The 16,798-nt window shown below is 43.0% G+C and overlaps 1 protein-coding gene across 1 annotated transcript in view; it reads right to left on the bottom strand.

Moving 5' to 3' along the window:
* The window catches only part of Nek9 (NIMA related kinase 9), a 38,723-nt gene extending 27,140 nt beyond the window's left edge, over positions 1–11,583 (bottom strand). Inside the window, exons 1-7 of the mRNA XM_041658483.1 lie at positions 11,246–11,583; positions 8,593–8,770; positions 6,654–6,709; positions 6,061–6,131; positions 4,654–4,759; positions 3,657–3,788; positions 1,694–1,804 (exon numbers count right to left, since the gene is read on the bottom strand). Of these exons, the coding sequence (XP_041514417.1) occupies positions 1,694–1,804; positions 3,657–3,788; positions 4,654–4,759; positions 6,061–6,131; positions 6,654–6,709; positions 8,593–8,770; positions 11,246–11,461 (870 nt within the window). The 5' untranslated portion in view covers positions 11,462–11,583. The remainder of the gene's footprint in view (positions 1–1,693; positions 1,805–3,656; positions 3,789–4,653; positions 4,760–6,060; positions 6,132–6,653; positions 6,710–8,592; positions 8,771–11,245) is intronic.
* Between the last annotated feature and the right edge of the window lie 5,215 nt (positions 11,584–16,798).

Raw genomic sequence — 16,798 nt, 5'->3', positions numbered from 1 at the left:
CTTCTCTCCCTAGACTCTGGACTCCATAGGTTATAGACACGTGTACATATATATGCATGAATATATTTACATGTGTCAATAATAAAGAAGAAATCAAGAATTTGGGAGGAGGGACATGGGAGAAATTAGAGGGGGAGAGTGGGGGCAGGGGTGATGTAGCATCCATATATGAAGTTCTCAAAAAAAGGGCCTAGAGAGATGGTTCAGCAGTTAAGAACACTTGACTACTCTTCCAGAGGCTCTGAGTTCAATTCCCAGTAACTACATAGTGGCTTACAACCATCTATAATGGGATCTGATTCCCAATTCTGGTGTGCATGAAGACAGAACACTCATATATGTAAAATACATGAATAAATAAAATTTTAAAACAACAAGAAGACTATAATAAAAAAATTATAGTTTCTTGCCAGGTGTGGGGGAGCACACTTTTAATTCCAGCACTCACGATGTGGAGGCAGGTAAATAAATCTTTGTGATTCAGCCTGGTCTACAATGCAAGTCCCTGGCCAGTCATAATCAGACTTTGTTTCACAAAAATGACTTTATTCTTATGTCACATTCTCATGTTTAATGCTTATCAATCATCTTGCTATGACAAACCCTGCTATGATGAGGATTTGTATAATGTGCCCTCCTCATCTACTCAGTTAAGACAGCAACTTTCAAAGCCTAACACATAAGCACTGAGTCACCTCGGCACTTGTAAAGAGAGATTTCTGGGCTTTATTCCGAGGCTCTGCAGTTTGAGGTAAGACCCAGGAATCTTCTTTTTCCATATAAAACTCTCCAACTGGGTGATTCTGATGCTGGTGGCTTTCTGGCCATACCATCAGTAACATTAGGACTCAATACACAGTAAAGGAACTTTAATATGGCTATATATATTCTTTATGTTCAGAATTTAAAATAGTACCTGACTGTAGGTTGTTTTTTGTTTGTTTGTTTATTCTGAGACAGGTTTTCTGGCTGTCCTGGAATTATCTCTGTAGACCAGGCTGGTCTTGTACTCACAGAGATCCCTCTCTGCCTCTGCCTCCTGATTGATGGGATTAAAGGTGTGCACCACCACAGCCCAGAATGATTGTAGTTTTATAAAATCAAACTAATCTTCCTACAAGGTGTGATGGTGTATAGAGTTTCAGCACTCAGGAGGCTGAGACTGGAGGATCACAGCAAGCTCCAGGCCAGCCTGAGCTATGTAATGACACTTTGTTTAAAACAAAAACCAAAACTGGACCATAAAAAATAGAACACAATCTAGATGTTAAAATCATCTTACAATTACATATTTCCAAAACAGAAAAAAGTAAAGGCTGAGGAGACTTCTTATCTGTTAAGAGCATTGGCTGCTCTTCCAGAGGACCTGGTTCAATTCCCAGCAACCACATGGCAGTTCACAACTATAATTTCAGATCTGTAACTTCAGATCCAGGGGATCAGACACTGCCACACAAACATGTGCAAGCAAAACACCAATACACATAAAATAAAAATAAATATTTAAAAAACTGTTTTAAAAAGTAGAATGAAGTAAGGCTTTGTTTGCTAAAACACACAGATGCCATGAATTACCAATGCTTATCCTGAGACAAGTCTGAGGAGGGAGATGTGGTTTTGTGTGTTTCATATCTACGTCATACCGCAAACATGGCAGCTACATGAAATAAATGAATAACTACATTAAGCCTACCTGGTCAAGGCAAGCGTGGACCAACTGGATCAGTTCCAAAGAATACTGACTAGAGTCAACTTCCATGGCCCGGATCCCCTGCACAATCTTCACACATAGGTTGAGTGGGTTCTAGAAGAAAAGGATGACTGCATTGCTCCTAGTTATGTGAAGATAGCATTATAGAGGTCTGAAGAATGGTTCAGCAGTTAAGGGGACTGGGTAGTCTTCCAAAGAACTCAGGTTCAATCCCCAGCACCCACATGATGGCTCACAACTATGTGCTACTGCTATTCCAGAATATCCAACACTCTCTTCTAACTTCTGCAGACACCAGGAACTCAAGTGGTGTACAGATATACATGCAGGCAAAATACTCATATGAACAAGATAACTAAAAATTTTTAAAAGGAAAACAAAAAGCATTCTACCAAGCAGGTGCCCGGAGGTATCTGTGACTCTCCAGGGAAGTGGCAACAGTTCTGTATGAGCTGATTCCATCTTAGAACTATTAGGATGTGTCGGGAAGAAGGGGAGATGTGTTGCTGCTGTCGGATGGAATGAACCAAACTCTAGCACAGACACCAAAACCAGGACTGTGGAGTGAACAATATATTTCCTCAGATTATAATCTCACCCTTCAGCTGAATCTCAAGATAAAGGGAAACAACCAGGTGCAGGAGCACAGGGAGGCAGAGACAAGAGGATCAAGGTCATCCCTGGATAGACTGTGAGGCCAGTGTGCTCTACAGGAGACCTTCTGCCCCCCTCCACACACACAAAAAGAAGCAAGATTAAGCATGCTTCTTGGTTTACTTAATTCCCTTGCTAACTAAGCTGCCTCCAGTAAAACAATCACAAAGTATCTTAAGATACAGTAGTTAACACAGTGTAACAGAGCTACAATCGCCTGACTGAGGAACTACTACAAACCAGACAGGCATATTACACACATCGTTTTTATCTTTAAAAATATAATGTAAGGAAACTATTAGATCATTGACTTGTACACAAGAAAAATGGAGCTCAGAAATATAAAATAACTTGTCCAAAATCACAGATAGTAAAAAGCAAGGCACCATGCCACCCAAAGTCTGTGCATTCCATAAGTTGTTTCTCTTGCACTCTACTATTGGGAGAATTAGAGGAGATACCAATTGGGATAAGAAATGGGTCTCGAAATAGACCAGTGAGTCTGCTTTACCTTACATTTGCTTTTCTCCATATTCGATATCAGGAAATCTCCACGGGGAGATACACATCATTTCCATGTTACAGTGGTGAAACAGGACCACAGAAATGATTTGTCTACATTCTCACACCTGGTTGTAGCAAAGTGGGTAATTAGAATCCTCTTCAGCTGCTCCAAAGTGAGGTCCGTGGAGTAGAGCCAACAGTGGCATCTGGGAGCTGGTGAGGAGCACAGACTTTTGCCCATCCCACCCCTACCTGGTCAAACAGAATCTACATTGTAATAAGATGTCCACATGATTCCAAATGTGTATTAAAGTTTGAGAAACAGGTTTTTTGTTTGTTTTTACATTAGGGTTTAAAGAAGAGAAAAGAAAAAAAGGTTTAAAGAGATTTGCTGTCCACAGAAACAAAGATGATCTCTACTTAGAGAGTGTGTGATGTTTCAAAATATTCTGGTAAGTGTTATACATTATATGTTTTAGCTTGAAAACAAGACAAAACTAAGGGACTTTTTAAAATTACAGTCAACAAATTCAAGTTCAGTGTTCCAACTGCTTGCTTATGGTCATCTCAACAGATAAAATCAAGCTGGAGATAAACCTGGCTATAGCATTTTAATTACAGACCATAACCCAGAATGTAACTATATGCTTTTTTGTTTGTTTGTTTGTTTGTTTGTTTTACTACAGGTGATTTCTGTTCAGGAAATTAGAAATTCAGAGATAAATAAAGTTGATTCACTTCAACATGTATCGTATTGCAAAGACATATGGGGCAATATCCAACTTACTGTGGCATCAAATGTTCTTTTTAGAGTAAGTAGTTCAAAAATGACACAGCCAACTGCCCAGATATCAGACTTGAAATTGTACTTTACTCCTTGGCAGAGCTCTGGAGACATGTAATATGGAGTACCCACAAGCTAAACAACAAAAACAAGAAATACAGAATTATCTTCTCTTCTCGGATAACCATATAAAAACACTTCAATAGCTAAATTGCAGGAATTAGCAATAACAATCACAAAACGTCCATTAGTCAGTTGCAAAAAGGTTTTCATCATATGATGCCAACTTAAGGAGAAATAGTGATACTGGGAATTGAGCTCAGTGGGTCAGTGGGTAGAGGAGCAGTCCAGCAGAGCAGGAGAAACAGTATTCATAGCAACTCCTGAGTCACTTACCAAAGGGTAATTTTTGGTAACCCATTATGGAGAGCTTGGAAGACTAAAGCTCAGTGGTTCAAAGCTCACACAGGAGGCTGGCCTCGACCTCACAAAGATCCGCCTACCTCTGAACGTGTGCCACCACCGCCCGGCCCTAATGATCTTTGTTAATTAGGTAGGATGGCTCAGCTGCTAATGGACTTGGTACCAAACCTGACGTCTGAGTTCAATCCTCAGGATCCACATGGTAAAAGGAGTGAAGTGACTCCCATGGGTTTTTCCTATAAGCTCCATATGCACCTATGCATGCATGCACATATGCATGTATACTCACACAAAACAAAATGTAACAAAGAACATATTAAGGGGGCTATAGAGATGGCTCTGTGGTTAAGAGTACTTATAGCTCTTGAAGAGAACCCAGGTGTGGTTCCCAGCATCCACATTAGGTGGCTCACAACTGCCTATAACTCCAATACCCTCTATGATCTCTGTGGGCACCTACACTCATGTGGTGTATATAAACTCATGCAGGCACACGTGCGCGCGCGCACACACGCACACACACACACACACACTTTAAAAAACTTCAGAAAAAGTTCAAGATAAAGGCAATACTCACTGTCTCAGCCATAGAATACTCAGAATTAAGTTTCTTTGCTAGGCCATAGTCTCCAAGCTTTATCAGGTTTGCCTTGGTCAGAAAAATATTTAATGTCTTTATATCTCTAAAAAAGAAGGTGTCATGTATTAAATCCCTGTGACAATGACCTAACCTCCCCCCTTCCCCTTTCCTGGGATCCGTACAGAATAAAGGTGACTGCTACCAGCACTTGGGCTTCTGTCACCCCTACAGCAGTCAGCACCAGTTTACTACTGAAGGGCTCAGGAAGCAAAGGCAGAGCATGGCTTCACAGCAACGGAGAGTCTCGGGTCAGTGAGGCCGCCGAGAGAAGAGTCAGCTAATGACACTGCTCCAGACAACCATACTCTTATGACGTACACTGCCTTCTCAGCTACTAGCTAGGCCTTGAAGTAAAGACCGTAACAGACAGATGGTGCCAAAGTTTCAAATAATCTGTTAAGGCACAAGAGACTGCATGCCTCAGAAACAATATTCTAGGCTGTTTCAGTCATCTAAATAAGCTACTGGACACTTTTCTAAAAATGAACCGATAATATAACACAATCTCTATATGACTCACTCTCTGGCTTCTTTTTTTTTTTTTTTTTTTGGTTTTTCGAGACAGGGTTTCTCTGTGGCTTTTGGAGCCTGTCCTGGAACTAGCTCTGTAGACCAGGCTGGTCTCGAACTCACAGAGATACGCCTGCCTCTGCCTCCCGAGTGCTGGGATTAAAGGCGTGCGCCACCATCGCCCGGCTATTCTGGCTTCTTTTATTGCAAAATGTGAGTAAATTGGAACAATATAGTTAAAAAGTGATAACCATGCAATGTAGGCACTTTGTATCTTCAAAGAAATACAGTCTAACTAAATGGACTAACTACTAAAAGAAACTCTGGCATATTATAATCAATTGTGAGCAAGAATACAATAATTTGGAAATGTTCTTATAAGAGCTTTCTTCTATTGCAAGAACCGAATGGTAACCTTTTCTTCCCAAAGTTTCATCAAGTAAAGACTGGCCAAATCATAAGAAATGAACAGGATTTTATTTAAATCAAAATAAAATTACAGTAGAAACAATTGCCAACTACTCTACCTCAGAGAAAACATTCACGGTGAATTCCCTTTCCAGCACTTTGTGGCTTTAGAGACAGATCAGTGAACTCAACTCTAGAGTACAACTAAAGAATGACTAAGAGCTCAGCGACTTAGCAGCTGAGATTCTTCTCAGATCACAAACCTGTCTACCCTCAGAGACTGAAGAAAACGTCCCTCTTTATCCACTCTTTCCCCCTAATTTACAGTGGAGAAACCTTGACAAGAGTATGACAATGTGAGATCCTTCTGGTAGAGAATGGGAGGTAGTGGAGATTCCAATCCACAAGTTTCTTTCCAGTCATTACCTATGGAGGATCCCAGCTTTATGGATACAGCTCACTGCTGACACAATCTGAAAAAGGTACCACACCACCATCTGCAGATTCAAAGTCACATTTGGATTAGAAACAAAAACTCCATTTAAATAAAGACACACACACACACACACACCAAAAGAAGTGCAACCAGAGGTTACAACTCAACATGACTTGACAGCCCTTGCTGGTAGGTTGAGTAGGCAAAGAAAAGTAGTAAGGGTGAAAAGAAAACGCAGGTCATCTAAAATAGTTCCAAGGTCATGACATACAGGATGGTAAAGCAGACTTGTGGAAAGAACCCCAGGAAGAATGCAAAGGTACAGAAAACTGGGCATACCAGTATGCAGTAATAGAACCAGGAAAGAAAGCCCATAGTGAATCATGGTGTGGAGGTAAAGCGTTAGGAAGCAGCTATAGACAGCTTCCTTGTTAGAGGTTTCCTTTCTCATGAATATCACTCAGAGCCTGGAAGGAGTCTGAACAAAAGGAGAAAAACACTCTTCATTGTTGAAAGAGTAAATGCAGAACCAGAATGCAAGAATTAAACATAATTCTAGCTTCCTTCCACACAGATGAATTACCTCTTCCTCGAACAACTTGTCCTTCTGACGAAGGATTTTGTCATACAGGTTCCCTCCTGCAATTAACAAGAAACAGGTTGAGGAGCTCAGTGGTGATAAAAGCGTGGATCCTGTGTTAATAGGGGTTTTAACAAGTGACATCAGGAAATGAAGGGTTCTGCTTCCTTTCCAAAGGAAATTATTTCTCCCCTCTTGGTTTTTTACATAGGTACAAAATTCTTCCAATCTCCGAGTCAGAAATATTTGTCCAAAGTCTCCTCCCCAACACAAGAGGCTCAATACGAGAAAGGGAACGATCAGCTTTAGAAAACCTTAAGACCACTCATGTGCCTCTAGGGGACAGCTTCAAAGCTCTTCTCTGCTAGACTCCCTAGAAGCAATCTGCACTTTCGGCAGCATGACTACTAGGACGTGTGGGTTACACCTCCGATGCACAGATTTAAAAACACAGTGTTTATCAACAATTCCTGCTTTGCACGGAGAGGGTTACTAAAATTTAGGGTCTACCCCAGATCATTTTAAGTTATTTATTATTCCTTTCAAGTTTTTACTTTTTCCTGTGGAAGGAGTGTAAACTTCATCTTATTCCCTACCCACAGCTCCAGTTTATGATTAAAGTTTTACAGTTCTCCTCCCTGCAATTCAGTAATGGAGAGAAAAAATAAGAAAGAAAATAGTTTTTTCTAGTTCCCCTTAACCACAAAGGAAGTGAATTATGTAAGGTTTGTGCTCTTTCAAAAACTACTTGCACATTTAGGGCTGTTCAGAGCCAGAAACAGTGCAGGTGAGTATGCTGGTGCCTCCTCACCGTGAAGCTCAGAAAAGGGCTCTGGGGACTCTTACGTATAGTAAGGTCTGTATCAAACACTTGCTACGTACAAGAACTCAATAAATCTTTAGAATCAACAAACTCATTTAAGATGAGGAAACAATGTTGTTATTTTGCTTAAGGTGAAAGAGCAATGGAACTTGGGAAATGAGGTCAGTAGGTATTTTTTTAAAGATGTATTTATTTATTTTACAGTGTTCTACCTGCATGTAGCCCTATACACCAGAAGAGGGCATCAGATCTCAATATACTGGTTGTGAGCCACCATGTGGTTGCTGGGAATTGAACACAGGACCTCTGGATGAGGTCCATCTCTGCAGCCCCAGTATTTTGTTTCTAAAAAACTAGACAGAGTTGCTATCTATAAGAAAATTCATCAAAGAACTCAGAAACCAGAAAAATAAGGCCATATCATGCTATTGTTCTCATTCATTTATGATCTTTAGACCACTTATCAGTAGGACAGCAGTAACTGAAGCTAAGTAAACAAATATCCCATAAGATTTCATTAAACACCAAGGCAGGCGGATCTCTATGAGTTCGAGGCCAACCTGGTTTACAAGAGCTAGTTCCAGGACCGGAACCAAAAGCTACGGAGAAACCCTGTCTCAAAAATAAAAAATAAAAAAAAAAAAGAATTTAAAATAAACACTACATTGTTTGGTACTAGTCTACAATATGTCTAAAATGATGAGCTAATGCCATTCCATGAGGAAAAATCTTGAAAAATTTATACAAAACACAACTGAAAATAATTTAAAGAGCCAGAAGTGGTGGCTTAAAATCTCAGCGCTGGGGAGGCAGAAGCAGGAGGACCGCCACCAGTTCTACGCCAGTCTGGGTTAGATATTGAGTTCTTTACCAGGCTGAGATACAGCGAGACTCACAAAAACAACTAAAAACCCAGAAAGAACCTATCCTCCCCCAACAAAACTCAGTAAGAATAATTTGAAGATAGCCAGAAAAGGACACCACAAGAAAGTGACAATGGAAGGGAACTCCCCCCATACTCCGAACATCACCTCAACCCTTCCTACTCCGGAATCCACTCACAGTCTATCACTGTCCGTCTTTGCTTACACTCCTCTCCCTCACTGCAGTCGGCCTTACCATTACAGTACTCCAGCTCAATCAGCAGGGTGGTGTTGTCCATGAAGTGGTTGTAGTAGGCAATGATGTTGTCATGCTGCAGCAGCGCCAGAATGACAATCTCATTCAAGGCATCGCGACGCTCCTTTTCAGAAAGTCGAGTCAGATCGACTTCCTTCCACACCACCAGTGAGTCATCCTACAACACAGGAGCAGGAGCATTGTGTTTTCTTCTTGCCTGGCAGTGCACGGATCCATACCCAACCTGTGAGCCTAGAAAGAAAACCTCTTAGAGGGGCAAAGAACGACTCTTTACTTGTTCCTTTTAATAGACTTTAAAGGTTCTGCACACAATTATTATAATTTGCTGAAGAACTAGGGGAAGTAAAGCATTAACGTATAATTTTCCGGCCTAGAGAGATGGCTCAGTGTTTAAGTGGGTGTATTGCTTTTGCAGAGGACCAGAGTTTGATTGCCGGTGTCAACCTTGGGCAGCTCACAAGTGCCTATAACTTTAGATCTTGGGAGGACTGAGGTGGGATCCAATGTCCCTGACCTCTGAGGGGACCTGCACTCACTTGCATATACCCATGTATAGACAGTGAACTAAAAATAAAACTAAATCTTTAAAAAAAAAAAAAAGTTATTCTGAGGGCTGGCAAGATGGCTCAGTGGGTAAAGGTGCTACTGCCAAACCTAATGACCTGAAGTCAAGCCCCAGAGCCTGCATGGTGGAGAAACTGACACCCACAAGTTGTCCTCTGACCCCTCCACACACATAATAATAAATGCACAAAATAAATAAATGTAGAAAAAATGAAACCATTACTTTTGTTGCTACCCATAATTTGCACAGTATCAGTTCAGGTAGAAGTCTCAGACGAGAGCAGAGCTAAGGGCTCTACTGAGGGATGCTGCTGGTCCCTAGTCATAAAGGGCTGGTGGTAGTGCGAGAACACACGGCAGCCTCTACAGCTGACAACGGGGCCTTGTAAAATCAAAGTATTAAGCCTGCCTGATTCCATACATTTTAAACTTCATAATTTTTATTTATTCTTCCAGGATCAGAACATCCTAGTCTTATTATTTTTTTTAATCCCCATAATCTGCAGTTATTTCCATGCAAAATGCCCTAACTTGATTTTGGGATAATTCTAATTCTTTAGATATGTTTCCTATCCTACCAGCACCATCACCGACATTAGCATTCCTGTCCCTGCTTCTGCAAGGCCTTTAAAATTCTCTTCTGGAAAACTCTGGCCCTTTTATCATACATGTAAATGAGCCATTCTTTTATTTCGGCACCTGTGCACTCAGAGTCCCCCATTCTTTTTCCTGACATACATCCGCGCCTGAAACCCTGCTTACTAACCAGGCTGACTGACCTTCTCACCAAATTCTATCTAGAGGGGAAGGGCTGCTTCTAATAAGCTTTGCAAATCCAGATCTAAGAAACAGTGGATGATACAGATAATGTCAACGTTTCTGAGAAGCGTGATAAAAAGGAACTCAAGGCTAGTATGTGAGTCCGACACGCTAACAAAGGAAAGAAACGTGAGACTGGAGCTATCGTCTAAGATTTATTCTAAACCTTGAATGAGTAAGCCACTTAAATACACTGGCTTCAATGCTAGAAAACAGAGCGGACACTCATTTTGAGCACGAGTAAGAAGACAGACTACTACTGATGACATTATTCTACCACTGTTAGAACGGCATACGCTGGGGGCTGGAGGTGTGGCTCGGTGGTAGAATGCCTTCCTTAGCATTGGCAGAGCCTGTTTCATCCTCAGCCCAAAAAAAATGCTGGCTGGGAGCAGATGCTAGAATTGCAGGTGGATGAATCACCTTCTGCAAGCTCAGCAAGTTCTCATTAAATGTTTACCCTAAAGCTAGAGCTTTAAGGCTGGCGTGATTAAGCCCAATGCATGGTGAGTTTTGGGGAGCAGAACCATCACTACAGGGTTTTAAATCAGTGCATACTCTTAATTTGAGAGTCAGTGATCCCTGGGTCTCTCCAAAGGATGTGAACTTTGCAAGGTGGGAAAGATGGCTTGGCTTTCCTGGGTTCTCAAAGAAAGGTGTCCTTATCCCTCCTATAGTTAAGAGCTAGCTACACCAATAAAGTATTTCCCTTACACAAGCACTGAAGGATTAGCAAGGAGAAAAAAAAAAAGATACGATGATCTTCCTGGTGATCTAGAAAATCCTCCAACTGGATGATCACTTATGAACTTAAAAATAACGACACTATGAACAGAGTTGATGTCAGTGGGGTATTCAGAAGTATACACCAACTCCCCATCCCGACCTTGAACAGCTGGATGACTGTTCACAATGTGCAAAGCACCTTCGTTTAGACCTCAAAATAACCTTTAAAAAAGTAAAGGTAACTTTCTTTAGGGTAGTTATTGCTAAGTCCAGTTACAAACGGGAAAACGAAAGTTCAAAAGACTGCTCAGTGACTCGCTCGGTTCGCCCGGTGAAATAAAAGTGACAGTGACAGAGGTGATCAAAGCAACTTCCTAGTGCGGGTGAACCGAAAGCGCGGTGGAGCCCCCTGAGGTATAAACCCAGAGGATGCCTGAACACAGAGGGCAAGCGGGACTGGCAAGCGGGGCCGGGAAGGAGGGCGCGGGGCGGCCCGACGGTGGCCGGAGCCGAGGGCCGCTACCTCGGTGCGGCGGTACAGCGTGGCCTCCCCGAAGGCGCCGCGGCCCAGGACGCGGATGGGGATGTAGTGCAGCTCCTCCTGCTCTGCCGCGCCGCCGGCTCGCGGTCCCGGGCTGGCGCTGGGCCCCGGGCCCGAGTCCCCGCCACCTCCGGACTCGCTTCCAAAGTCCGAGTTGATGGAATCGCAGTGTCGCTCGTACTCGCCCAGCACCGACATGGCGAAGGCCCGCGGATCCACGGCGGGCAGCGCCGGCCGCGCACCGCCTCACTCGCCTCAGAAGCCCGCCAGCGGCTTAGGCGGCCCCGCGGCCCAGTGAGCTTCCATGGTGGCTCCTGCCCCCTGACCCGGAAGCGGTTCTCGGAGTTTCCGGCTCGCTGAGCTTTTCCTCCGCCTTCGCGTGCCCACTTGTTGCCCAGGAGTCCCGCGTACCTTGAGCGACGCCGGGCTTGGCGTCTGTGGGAGTCGTGGAAGCCGAAGGGCTACCCCACGGTGTCTCCGGGCCTACAGACCCCTTCCCTACAGCCCCCACCGGCTCCCCGAGCTGCATCACACTTCCGTGGTGGCCCAGTCTCCTCTCAAGAGCTGTGATTGGAGTGGCAGTCACTTGAATTGTTTGAAGAGACACTATAGTAAGATACTATAGCAAACTGAAATACTTCTGAGTTCGCATTCAGCAGGTCCAGCTCACTCCCCTATGACCACCATAGGTCCTCTCTTCACAACTCCTCAAATAATTTGTTTTGTTTTTCGAGGTAGGGATTCTCTGTGTAGCTAGAGCTGTCCTGGAACTCACTCTGTAGACCAGGCTGGGCTTGAACTCAGAGATCCACTTGCCTCTGCCTCTTAGTGCTGGGCTTAAAAGTGTGCGCTACCACCGCCTGGCGTAACTAAAATCTCTTAACTCTGCTTACTCTGTTCTGTCCTCACTTCTCATCTTCCACATTCAACATAACCAGATGTGGTTTTGCAGATCTTCGACAGTCTGATCTCATGAAAGATTCCTGAAGCACTAGGGCCAGACATCCCCCCGTATTGGAGAACAGAGACGGGATGTTCCCTACCCACAAGTCGTCAGGGAACTGCGATGCAGTCAATAATTTCATTATTATGTTTCCTTAAGCAACTTCATAACTACTATGAACTTTAATTTTTTTTTAAGCCTATAAAGTTACAAGACTATTACCTACACCACAGAGTTGCCCTGAGAAGACACTATGCTAAAAGGTTTTTTTTTCCCCTCAACCTCACAGTACCGTGGAACAAGGTGTATGTGTTTGTCAGGGGCGCGGGGGGAGGGGGGGTACCTTGTTTATCGCGATACAGATAGTTAAGAGGAGCTTGAGTCAAACCCAGCAATCTGACCCCAGAACTAGGAAAGGGACAAAATGTGACAAGCTGAGAGGTTATGGAGCTGGAGCCCACTGTGCTTGTTGAATAGAAGCAATACGTATAGCTTACACCGTTTGGTTTCTCCTGTACGGTGGAAAATTATCGGAGACTTTAAGACAAAGGACTATATGATTAGGGCTCTGTGTCCCAAGTGGTTTTTTTCTTTTTTTTGTTTTTTAAATTTATTTCTTGTTTTTGTTTTGTTAGGTTTCTTTGTGTAGCCCTGGCTGTCCCGGAACTAGCTCTGTAGACCAGGCTGGGTTCGATCTCACAGAGATTCTCGTGCCTCTGCCTCCTGAGTGCTGGGATTAAAGGTGTGTGCCACCACCACCCAGCCCCCAATTGCTGTTTGTTTGTTTAAATATCATTGCGTGTATATTCATGTTAGAGGTGGCGTTTCCATGGCACATGCGTGACGGTCAGAGGACAACTTTGTGGGATCTTTCCTTCGCATCTCCATGGTTTGGCATGGCAAGCTCCTTTACCAACAGGGCCTTCTAAAGGCTCTCAATGCTCCAGTCCTCTGAGGAGACTCATTTATGCCTTCTTCCTGTAGCACGGTGACCAAACATTCTTTTGCTCAAGTGCTCATCTCAGTATTACTTTGAGCCCCTTAAGGTAGGAGGAAGAACTCTGAAAGCAGTGTGGACAACAAAGGCTGGCAGAAAGGTGGTCAGGTAGGAGGCAATTTCTAGTCTAAGGTGCTAAGGCAGCAAGGATCACTGAGTGAAGAGGTCCAGATTCGGGAAAGCCATCTGAGCGACATCTAGGACTTAGTGATCAGTTGGGATATGCTAAGGTAGATGTAGGCGTTTGGAAAGTGCAGTCTAGGGCTGTAAGTAGACAGAGATACACACAGGAGGAAGATAGCTGCGTGAGGGTTGCGTTCCCATTTCTCTTCATTGGAGTTCCATCTAATATACGGTAACTTTTCACACTACATCTGGCTAGCAGACCACAAGGGATTTCTGTTGTCCGAGTGTACATTACGGCATCAGTCTCTGTAATGATAGTCTGCTCGTATGATGCTTGCACTGAACTAAATCTAACTCTTTTTCACATCCAGTCCAAACTAGTACAGCCCTCCCAAGCCATTAACGCTGTTGTTTTAAGGCTGCTTTACTGATTTATTGCTATCTCCTTTTGTTAGCATGCAAGCTCCAAGAGAGCTTGGGCCTTGCTTTTCTCACGGCTGTATATCATCAGAACCAGAAACGTAGAGGTTGAGTGAATAGCAGGGTGTTATCCTCTGGCTATGCTATCCTGTCTGACTGAGAACTCCTGTTTACTTGCGCTGCTTTCAGTGTTCTAGATTATACAAGTTGTGAATTCCAAGCTCTCTCATTTATCAAAGACCAAGTACCTTCATGTGCCAGGTGCTGGATAATAGAATAAATATGGCTCCTACCTTCATGGAGTTCACAGGCTTCCATATAACCTGAGAAAACAGGCTGTAACAATTTTGTGTAAGTGCTTTTACAAGTCCAAGGTTCCAGAAAGTCATTTAGGAGACCTAGGTCCAAGCCGAACTTATTGGGTGTGTGAAGGTTTCTCAGAGGCATATTCAAAGGAAAGTGTTACTAGTGGTTAGAAGGCACTTTGAGAATAGTGCCTCTTATTTATCTGAGTACAGTAGATTTTAGCTAAACTATGTTTAACAGAACAGAAAGTTGGTATATATTTGGGCTAAAATAATGGGGGGGGATAAGATTACTTATAATCAGAAGTGTTAACTTTCATTCCAAAAAATTAAGTCTTGCTAAAGCCTAACAATTCATTTTCCTGGTCTCTTTGCAGTGAACAACTAGGTAGCTTTCTTTAACTTGACTGCCCAAAACTGTGAATGGCTTTAGTTATAAAGCCTACATATCTTGAGTTTTAATGAACAGATTGTCCTTTTGCATCTTGAGAGTGTATAGAAAGTTCATGCTGAGTTTATTTTATTGGATTGAACTGAAACTAATTTGAGGCCCAGGCTAGCCTCAAATTCACTGTATGCTTCCTGCTTCGGCCTCATAAGTGCTAGGACTACAGGTGTCAGTCCCAGCCTAAAACTAATTATCGGTGAATATTCATAAATGCTCATCAGTTAAAAACTTTTGGTCAAAACAGACCATTTGCATTTTTTTGTACGTAGATCTTCTGTTTGATCCCGTCTTTGTTATAAGGCTCATACATCTGTGTATCAGCTCGGTAAAACAAGACAGCTGAGATCTGCCAGACTGTCAATAAAATCAAACAACTGACTGATATCATATGTGATGGAGGGGCTGTTGGGATTCATTCTTTTCAGATGTTCTTCATACATCTTACAAACACCTTCCATGCACTCATTCACAGACTCATAGTCCTGCCTTCTGGCCTCTTGGTAGGCTGTACCAGCAAAATGGTATGAGACATCTCGCTAAACGCTTTGTTGCAGTGGCCCGCTAACACCGCCACCCACCACAAGAGCTCAGCGGCCACAAGAGCTCATCTGCGACGCCTCAGAGTGTTGGGATTAAAGGCTTGCACCACCACCCCTGCCAGGCCTTTTGTTTTCTTTTTCAAAACAGGTGCCTCTGTGTTCCTGGCTGTCCTGGAACTCTCTTTGCAGACCGGGCTGGTCTCAAACCCACCTACCCACCACCACCCAGATATAAAAATTTAAATTATGTATATGGCTCATATATGGGACATCACCAGAGTAATTTATAAAGTATATATTAAATATAATAAATGAGTGATTTTCTTGAAACAAACTCATTTCTAAGTTTCTGAAAAGACTTTATTTCATGTGTTTGGGTGTTCTGCTCCATGTGCGTACATGCATGTGCAGTGTGTGTGTATCTGGTGCCCACAAGGGTCAGAAGAGGGCATTTCTGGAACTAGAATTACTATGTGGATGCTGGGAACCAAACCAGGGTCTCCTGCAAGAGCAGAAGTGCTCTTCAGCACGAAGCCATTGCTCATTTCTAAGTTTTGCTGGACTCAATATGCTCTCTAAAACATCAGTGAGAAACACTTCGGTGTGTATGCTGGGTATATGTACAGAGAGGTGAGAGGTCAACCATATGTACCACTCCTCAGGACCATCCATCTGGTTTTTAGACATGGTCTCTCATCAGAACCTAAAGCGCAATGACTAGACTACGATGACAGACAGGGAGCCACCAGGATCCACCTGTCTCCTCCGCTTCCCAGTACTGGGATAATAATCTCAGGCCACCTCTTATAAGCACTTGACCAGCCTCTTATATCAGTGCTAGGAATCAAACCCAGGCCATGCCCTTTGCTGACTGAGCTATCTCCGCAGCTTCTACAATCTTTGATGGTAAAATACACTTGGTCAGGCATAGTGGTTCATTCTTGCAATTGCAGTACCTGGAAGACTGAGGCATGGGGACTGCTATGAGTTTATGGCCAGTCTGACCTATACAGAGATTCTGTTTCAAAAAAAGAAAAAAATCCTCAAATATTGGGAAGCACCATTTAAAATGGACTTACAGTAGACTATGGATTTACTAATTAATTGTATGTATGTGTGGCCAGATCACTTCATGTTGGCTTTTAGGAAAAAGATTCAGGGGGAGATGGAGAGATGGCTCAGTAGTTAAGAGTACTTGCTGCTTTTCCATGGGACTCAGGTTTGATTCCCATGGCAGCGCACACCTGTCTGTAACTCCAGTCCCAGGGGATCTGACATCCTCTACTGGCTTTTAGCTTCCCCAGGTATGCACAGACACACATGCAGGCAAAACACCCATACGCATAAAGATAAATAAAAATTTAAAAAGGAATATTCATGAAAATGTTAAAAAGTGAAAGGGGAAGAAAAATTGCTTTGTTGTCTGAGGTGCAATTTACCCAGATAGGCCAAAAATGAACAAACAAAGCACTGCAGAGTCTAAACTGAGAGGGGTACTTCCGGAACAGAAGCAAGGGGGGACTGGAGAAACAAATTCCAGTTTACAGGCCTGCCTGTCCCCTCTGACAACACACAAGGAATGCATGTATATAAGGGCTTACTAGTTCACTATAAACTTCACCCACCTGAGTAAACTAAGAACTGTACTTCTTTAATCCATCATGTTTCATTTACTGTACTGTACAAAGCAGAAACAGAGAGGGATCATTGCTAACCAGACAAGAAGGCACTAAAGAGGAACAGTAAAGTACACCTCG

Source organism: Microtus oregoni, unplaced genomic scaffold (genome assembly GCF_018167655.1).
Source record: "Microtus oregoni isolate MIOR12 unplaced genomic scaffold, Mior012 000009F_ref0000495, whole genome shotgun sequence".
Lineage (NCBI taxonomy): Eukaryota > Metazoa > Chordata > Mammalia > Rodentia > Cricetidae > Microtus > Microtus oregoni.
This window is presented reverse-complemented; position numbering and strand designations above follow the sequence as displayed.